The following is a 9,255-nucleotide window of genomic DNA, read 5'->3' as shown; positions in this document are numbered from 1 at the left end:
CTGTGAAATATGCAGATGACCTTGTGTTAATGCCTAAGGAAGAAACTGTGCTACAGGGTATGATTGATAGACTAATCAAAATTGGAAGGTGCTATGGAAGGAAATGAATGTGGAGAAAACAAAAGTAATGAAAATTTCGAGACAACCAACCCCAGTCACAATAAAGATAGACCAAAAACAACTGGAGAATGTGAAATGTTTTAAATATTTGGGTAGCTTGTTAACAGATGATGGAAGGTGTACTAGTGAAATTAAATGCAGGATTGCCATGGCAAAAGCTGCATTTAGTAAGAAGAAGAATCTTTTTAACAGCAAATTGGACTTAAATTTGAGAAAGACACTAGTGAAATGCTACATTTGGAGCATGGCTTTGTATGGGGCTGAAACTTGGACACTTAGGGCAGTAGATCGGAAACACCTGGAAAGCTTCGAAATCTGGTGTTGGAGAAGATCAGTTGGACCGATTATGTGAGAAATGAAGAGGAGTTATTTAGAGTCGGTGAGCAGAGGAATATCCTACACGAAATAAGAAAATGGAAGGCCAATTGGATTGGTCATATCTTACGCAGTAACTGCCTTCTAAAAGAAGTTATTGAAGGAAAGATAGAGGGGCAGATAGAAGTGACCAGAAACGAGGAAGAAGATGTAAGAAGATGCTGGGTGACCTTGGGGACAGAAGAGGATATTTTCATTTGAAGGAGAAAGCTCTAGATCGCATTAAGTGGAGGAACTGTTTTGGAGGAGACTGTGTACCTGTGGTCTTGACAGATTACTGAATGAATGAATTAGTTGGATTTATTGACACCTTCCTATACAATCACACTTAATTACAATCAATTATAACAGCTCACAAGCAATGTTGCCTAAGACTCACTCCCTTCCTTCTCGGACTATGAGTGTCTTCTCTTCTGCTGTGACTGATTTTGTGCTGATTTACGAGTCGGTCACTTCAGCTTCCTTTGTCCGCTGGTCAGCACTCCACAGCTGATCACTCAACTCAGCTACTGAACTGCTTCCTGAATTCTCTTACGACTGAAGACTGCTGAATGGCAGCTCACTTACGACTTAATGCCGAATCGCTGCTCACTTGTGACTGAACTAAGGATGAATGACGAACGAAGAATCCAAATCCAAGTCACATTGCGACTGATGGTAGGTCAGTCAGTCAGTAAGTCTTGGTGTCGAGCCCTGTCTGGGGCTCATAACCAGATATTTGTTACTGTTTGGCATTTACGGTCTTGTTTTTGTGGGGCGCCCTCTCTAACGAGAGGACGGGTCTGCCTTTTGTATACACTGCTGGCCCTTGCCAGTGCAGTCTTTTCGTCGCCTCCTACGACTCGCAGGGTCACGGTGGAGGTATTCGTCCTCGCCTCCACACGGTTAACCAAGAATCAATTACTTGTCTGCCCATTATAACTTCGGGGCGAACCAAATAGAGATCGGCACCTAAAAGAGTTCCTCTGTTATTCTCTGCATATACGTTGCCGCAGATACATGCTTAGCCGTTGTCTAGCAGTGGACTATTCCTGCTTTCAGGTGTCATGTCACAATATGATCCTCTTTCAATTGGCACACTGCAACGTTCACAATTTTGTGACTATCTTATTACATATGGTTAACTTTATTAAAAGTACAAGAGCTAGTGGTATAGGTCGTGTAAGTGGAATTGCGAGACGCAGGACAAATGGAAACAGTCACGAGGTCACGAGTACACATCTAAGAAGCCGCAGAAGAAGTCGTCACCGTCGTCACCGTCGTCACGACAGAAGAACTAGAAGTCGCAGATGAAGAACTAGAACTGTTTTCGTCACCGAGAACACCGGTTTAAATGAAATCGGCAGTCTGGAATTTCCAAAAACGCATTTGAAGCATAAATTTCTGATTGGGTCCATGCGTGCCACCAAATGCTTTTAACAGTCGGACTGTCAATTTTGATAAACGAATGAGAATTCTGTGTAGTCGGACCAATCTCTCCGGTGCAACCCACAAACGTGTAATATTATGCACGAACGAGATATCGCGCTTAAACTCTCTCCATCCGAGTTCGTGATTTTAAGTCCGATAAAGAGATTCACTATAAGAAGAACGTGACAACTAGCTAATCCGAAAGATATCCTTAATTGCACTTCTTTGCTACACCTACCGAAACAGACACCTTCTTCCACTGCTACATGTCATCAACCGGACCTGGCCATATCCGGGTATCTTAAAACTATTTGTGTGTAACAGTGCTTATCTGGGGTTTGAGGCTGGGCTGCACTGCTACACGATGTTAAAGACAGTAAACTGTAAAGCGGTAAATCAGTTAGTTACCACGCCATGAAGACGTGTGAGGAGGCGGAAATATCACTCCATCATTCTTATCTCGGCATTAATGGAGTTGAGTGGTCAGCTTTATGTCCCAGCTCTTTCACCACCATAGAAGAAGCCGATGCTACCCATTGGATAGGAGTCTGGGTGGTCCCAAGAGACTGGACGCTGTGGGGTAAGGAAAAAATTCTTACCCCTGCCAGAAATTTAACCCAGATCATCCAGCCCCGTAGCCCGTCGTTATACCTATTGACCCATCCTTGATCCCGTTGTGATGGGAAGTGTTAGTAGCAAACTGTGTGACTGTAATATATTTAGCCATATGTATACATTCCGCACTCATATTGCACTCAAACTGTCCCGACTTAATGATCTGCCTACGATAGTTTAGTGACTCAGAGGTAGTGGCGTTACCTAAATTCCAGGTTGTTATTATTGTTATTATACTACAACAGATCCCACTTTTCCCTGCTGTTTAGCAGTAGAATTAGGCCAGCTTCTATGATCGACCACAGACCTTGTATGTGCTAGTGATCCGTGTCTCCTACTTGCAGTCAGTTTTCGCCATGTTCCACGTGTAGAATGTTGAGAACGACGATAAAAGTATGAATAAAAGAAAAGCAGGCCGGAACAGTGGAAGGGGTCGAAGGCCAGGAAGATTTTGCTTTTACAAGGAAGGGAAGGTGACGTGTAAGAAATGTGACACGCTGGTACTGAGCACGTACGTGTAAAATGGTTACGTAGAGAGATTGCTGAGTTAAGGGGATGCGAAGGAGATAAGAAATATGTACACCGAAGATAAAAGGAAGAAAGTGAAACGTGTCAGTTATTAAGAGGTTTAGTGTGATCGCATATTCATGAGAATTCTATAAGGTAGCATCGTGTGTGCACGATAGTGGCCAGTAATTGTTTCTAGTCATTTTGTACAGGTAAAGTGTTAGCATTTTAAATTGCTCATTGGATTTCTTGGGCGAATGTTTGGTATAAAGTACTTTTATTTTCTTCCATATATAGATATTGTTGTGCATCTGTATAGGAACCGGTAACATTTCACCAGATTCTGAACTCTTTCAGGGTATTACACTTCAGACGTCGAATATAGATGGGAGTTGTTGTGTAAACAGATATTTCATATGCATTAAAACAAATTAATAATTAAGTAAATCAGGCAGAAACATCAAACGGTTTATTATGCAGTTTTTGCTTCTCAGTATAACCAAGCCTATATTCGTTACAGAGCCATTTGCAAGAAAATCTCAACAATGTATGGAAGCAGTGTTTCATAATAACTGCATGTGCATGTTGCTGTAAAAAGGCATGGGTTCGGTTCAGTATGCAAGTTACCCTAGAATTATTTTGCAAAATAACAATAATAACATAAAATAAGTATGATGCGTAGGTGACATTGATAAACTTTCGTATGATAAGAAAAAACAAAGCTCATGCTTTCAAGCGTGGGATAAGAATCAGTATATTACACAGAAAGGCCCAAAAAATTTGCACACACTTCAGCATACAAAATATCTGATGAAGTAATTTATTGGCATATATTTGGTTCAGTTCTTAAAATATCCAGAGATGACCTCTATAACACACTTTAATAGAGGTTATCTACAGACATTTTCAAAGTTGAACTGGAGATATTCTAGTAAATTATTTAAGCAGATATTTTGTATGTTGAAATGTATATACTGTATTATGTAACTTATACAGAAACTTACTTAATTTTTCAGTTGACTTCTACATGCTCTGAGCAAGAGCATTTGCTGCATCTGACTGAAGATTACTTCTGCCTTCTTTTAAGTACCTTGTAGGGTGGCATGTTTGTGTCATATTGTGAAGTACTAATGGTTTTTGGCCTAAGTCTCTTTTTTTCAAGATCAGTGAATTGCCCTTTAGAAATTATCTTTGTCCTTAAGCAGTTGACTAGATTCTTTTTTTACATTATAATCACATCATTGCCAGAGTGCTTCAACTAGAAAATGAAGAAAATTTCAATAGTAATATTTGATTAGTGTTAACAGAATATTTATGCAAATCCCTTTACAACAGCACTCACCCCTGTTGAATGTGAAGATCAAGAATGTGTGGAGCTATGCTTCCAATCTCCCATACATCTTCATGGTAAAGGCAAGGTTGTCTGTGCTTAACTAATTATGCACTATGCCTTGAAGATGTATGCAGGAGTGGATTCACATGTTATTGACCTTGGCAGTAGTGAAGTGAGTGGCCACTTTACCCTCAAAGAGCCTTTAGTACCCACTGGATAGGAGGCTGGCTTGGCCTCAGAACTGGTCTGAACAACATGAAGAGAAAAATTTTACCTGCAGGAACACAAACTCCATTCCGTTTTCAGTCCAGCCCAAAGCCTGTCGCTGCACCCAATGCACTATCCTGACTCCTGCCTTCTTTGTTGTGTGGTGCTGAATTAATTGTTGAGATAACTTTACCCTTTATATTGTTCCTCATTAATCCATTGTGTTCTGATATTACCACAGTTAAAGTTAAAACAGTTATATGAACTTACATATCATATGAACTTGATTTTCCTCTCCTTTCATGTCATTGGTGTACACCAGTGAGCTGCATAATTTGTACAACTTTGTGCCATACTGTTTCCTGTCTTTTTTTTTATAGTCATGGAAAACCATTTTGCCTTAGGAATTTAGAGTTGCTTCATTTGTTGCAAGGATTGTATGCTTCAGCAAATCTTGCATTCATATAAAACCCCTTTTTACTTTCCAAGATGTATCATAACATTCTCTCTTCTTGCCCAGACCATCTCATTTTCAAAACATAGAAATAGTTGTATGTAAAAAATCTGTAATGCTGCCTGACATGGATAGAAGAGCTTTGTACGTAGGTTTTCTAGACAAGTACTGCTACAGTGTATAATGCTGGTCTGGTTATGGCCCATCTTCAGAATCAAAGCGAGAAAGAGGAATGTCTATGAGGTGCAGGGTTGCCGTTAGCTTTGGCAACATCTGTTGGTTTCTTGAGCAAGTATCGTCAGCAGATAAATAGTTGCAACACTTTCAGTTGTGTTGGAATTACATACGGATATCAGATATGTAAGTGGCAGCACAACACATACATTTGTGTTGTTTCTGGTCAAGCATGTGCCTCTTCCAGGATCCCTGTACTCTCTACTACAGAATTAAACGGGAGCTACTGATGTCATTGCAACTCACCCTACTTGTTATGAATGGATATTTCTTCTCTTGAATCTGGGTATAACTCCATTCCTATTCCCATGTCACTCACTTTTGCACATCTAGATGGCTGAGTGCTGACACAGATGGTTTGTTGCTCTCGTTCAGCTAGGCCTTATTTTTGGTGATCTCTTATGGAACTTTGTTCTATTCCTAACATATTGTGACATGTTGACCCCTACCTCCCCAGCGGCACGTAGCGGTAACGTAGCGCTCACGTAAGAGACGCGTCATCACTTCGCCACTCTCCCCGCGGTGACGTCACGAGCGGAGCCGAAGTTAGCCGAGTCCCCGCATCCTGGTAGCTATGCAACGTGCAACGCACGGTGACGCGGAACCGCTTCCTACTGTGACGTGGCACTCATTACGCAACAAGCAAGCACTGCGGCTATATAAGTGAGCCACACAGCGGCTGCGAGTTGAGTTGGAACATAACCGTCGCCGAGTCGAGTTGTAATGTGACAGTCGCCGAGGGTGTTATCAACAGTTCTCCAGTGAGCAGACTACAAGTTGGAGTATAGCAGCCGTCGCGGATAGAAGAACCGGACGTGTGTGTGATTGTGTAATTGGGAGCGTGTGATACAGTGATACATAGCTCCCCTACTGTATACGTGTAGACTACTGAAGACAGTGGTAACAGAATATTGCGATTAGGGTTATAAAGTGTGAAACCCCACAACTGTGTGATAAGTAACTGTAGCCGTTTCTTGTAGATTGTTAAATAAACCAATAAACCATCTCTATGGCGTCTTCAGTAACGAAACACGTTACAATATACTTACAGTGCAATAAAAACATCAGCTTATAGAGATTAAGCATGAACTCTTGGAATTTGCTGTGAGGTTTGGATTATAAAAATAAATAACCTGAAGGCACTGTTGCAAAGGCAGTGTATGTGGAGGGTTGTGGAAGCCATTTGTTTGGGTCTGTGAGCCTATGGGAAAAAAAAAATTGCAGACTGTGTTACAGGATGGGATGTGTTGTTTCTATACAGTGTAACCGCTCACTTCCTTTGTGCCCTTTTCGTTGTGCGCCACTCCACCACTGCTCACTTCTTTGGGTTCTTTACTTTAATCAGTAGAGCTGGGTTCCTATCGCAGGGTCTTATAAGGGTCTGGCTCGGACAGGGCAGGAAGAACACTTCACTACAATCACCCACCTTTCGACGGTTGCACTTAGTAGTCCTTTAATCCCTTCCAGCTTTCTGCATACAACTGAATTTATTAATACTATTGATTTGAACTGTACTTATACTATTTTACGGAAGGGCCGTAGTGGTAAATTTAGTGTCAAGACTCCCCGAGGTGGAATGCCCTCTCTCTGAATTCTGAGGTCCACGAACCCCAGACTCCAAGAGAAATCCACTCCTCCCTTCTGCCATTTGTTAATTTTTCAAACTAGGAGGTTCCCTAAATTTTGAATTCCCAATCATGTTGCTCTGCTATGTGATTCTGGCAGATGCTGACCTGACGCTAAGGATGACAGCCCCTTGATGCATTACAGTCAGGGTGTGAGGCTCCGGCCGTCCCACTTCTAAGTTATCGCTGTCCCAAGCTGTCAGCTCTCATTTTCTCAAAGCCTTTCCGACGTTGCTGAAACTGCCAGAATTCTAGGAAAGTACCAGATGTTACTTCCTGTTCACATAGCAAAACTTGAACTATGTCCCTTCCGCGTGTAAGAGCTGGCTATCTGCCGGATCTCTTTGTTTGTAATATTGTTAATCTTAACTTAATACAAAATTTAATTTTCACACAACACTCCTCCAGTCAGAATGGACGGTTACAACGGCTGTAGTCACCATTCGTTCACTGACCATCAGTTTCAGTCAGGACAAAGTTTTCATTCTGCTTTTGAAGGTTAAATCAGTGGTTCTCAAACTTTGTGAGACCGTGGCCCGGTACATTCTTTTTTTATAAGACGATGGATTGGTATAGTTGATGCCAGGGTCTGGCAGTTGAGAAACACTGGGTTAAATAAGCATACAAGGTGGTATCGGAAAGTTCCTGGACTGGATAAAAAAAGAAATGCTGGCTTAACTTACTCAATTTTCGCTGCCATCTCCTTCACGATAGTCTCCTTGGGAACATGTACAGCAATCCCCTCAGTTTTTCTTTTTTCCACACTTCAAAAGGACCATGGAAGTCATTTCCCGTTATGCTGTCAAGTACCACTTGTGAGTCCCTTTGGATGTCAAACACTGTTTCTAAATTTTATAAAAGATAAAGCAACTCCATCCAGTGTGACTGTTGAAGTTTTTACTACTAGGTGGTTCAAATATGAATGGGACTGATTTTTTTGTAAACAAGCCGCACTGCGCAGCAGCTGTGCGACCTTGAGAGATTGTAGCCACAACCTCCACTCTCCCCTGTTAGGGTTAGAACCTGTTCAGTGCTGTCTGGGAGATACTAGAGGGATGAGTGTACAGAAGGTACCGCGGAGTGTGGAACAACGCATTGTGATCAAATTCCTCGGAGAAAACGTCCCGTCCGCTGAAATTCACCACAGACTCCAACAGGAGTAAGGGGAAGAGTGTCTCACGGACCCGTGTGTTTGAGTGGTGTTAAGTGCTTCAGAGAGAGCGTGTGGAGAATGAACCGCATGATTGTTGGCCGCGAACATCCATCACCGAGCTGAACATTGACAGTGCAGATGTGCTTATTCGTGACAATAGGCACATCACTATCAAGTAACTTGGAGTAATGCTGTCCATCAGTGTTGGTAGTGTAGAAGACATCGTGAAATACCACCTGCACTATCGCGAGGTGAATGCACGGTGGGTACCACGCACTTTGATGAACGTGAACAAAATGGTGCACATGCAAGCTGCCAGTTGTCTCCTACAGCAGTTTGAAGATGAAGGTGATGCATTTTTGAAGTCTGTAGTGACCACCGATGAAACGTGGGTGCACTACTTCATTCCCGAGTCCCAGCAGTCATCACGCGAGTGGCGGCCTACCAGTTCTCCCAAACCCAAGAGAGCGCGGAGGAGCCGTTCAGCAGGAAAAGTGATGGCAACATTCTTCTGGGACTGGCAGGGGGTTGTCCATGTAGACTTTCTGACAGATGCCAGAACAGTCAATGCAGCTTTTTACGCAGACCTCCTGGCAACAGACGTGAAGGAAAAGATCCAATCCAAGTGGAAGAGAGGTGGAAAGCAGGTAGCCTTCCTTCAAGACAATGCACGCCCCCATACAGCCAAAACAGCAATGGAAACCCTTCAGAAATTGAAATGGAACCTTCTGACACATCTGCTGTACAGTCCCAATTTGGCCGCAAGTGATTTCTACCTGTTCGGAAGGCTCAAATCAGACTTGCAAGGCATGTGGTTTGTGGACAACGATGCCATCATCCAGACTGTTCGGGAGTGGATACGCCGCCAACCACAAGTCTTTTTTTGGGGTGGGCATCAGGATGCTTCCAGAATGTTGGAAAAAATGTGTTGACTCTGGAGGGGGGTACGTTGAAGACTGACATATGCAAGTAAGTGTTTGGCAATATATATATTTTTTTTTAAAATCAGCCCCGGTCATATTTGAACCACCTTGTACTTCAATTCTTAACTCCCTTACATGTTTCGGTCCCTATAGACCATCATCAGAGGGACATTGATACTCTTTGGAAACCACTGTTACAGTGGGTGCTCTGAATGTTAAACTATATACACATACAATGTTTGTAATGCACAATACAGGGTTATTCAAAAAGAATGAACCGATTTTATTACACAATATTT

At 42.3% G+C, this 9,255-nt stretch overlaps 1 protein-coding gene across 4 annotated transcripts in view; it reads left to right on the top strand.

Moving 5' to 3' along the window:
• Nucleotides 1-2,206: 2,206 nt before the first annotated feature.
• Nucleotides 2,207-9,255, top strand: part of LOC111867525 (UDP-glucose 4-epimerase) — a 44,512-nt gene continuing 37,463 nt past the window's right edge. Inside the window, exon 1 of one of the 4 annotated variants that reach the window (XM_023857489.2) lies at nucleotides 2,207-2,485. In XM_023857489.2, coding sequence (XP_023713257.1) covers nucleotides 2,320-2,485 — 166 coding nt within the window. In that variant the 5' untranslated portion in view covers nucleotides 2,207-2,319. Of the gene's footprint in view, nucleotides 2,486-2,852; nucleotides 3,240-9,255 lie in introns of those variants that run through there. The other 3 variants (XM_023857492.2, XM_023857491.2, XM_023857490.2) reach the window with 3 other exon arrangements.

This window comes from Cryptotermes secundus, unplaced genomic scaffold, assembly GCF_002891405.2.
Source record: "Cryptotermes secundus unplaced genomic scaffold, Csec_1.0 scaffold1316, whole genome shotgun sequence".
Taxonomy (NCBI): Eukaryota; Metazoa; Arthropoda; class Insecta; order Blattodea; family Kalotermitidae; genus Cryptotermes; species Cryptotermes secundus.
This window is presented reverse-complemented; position numbering and strand designations above follow the sequence as displayed.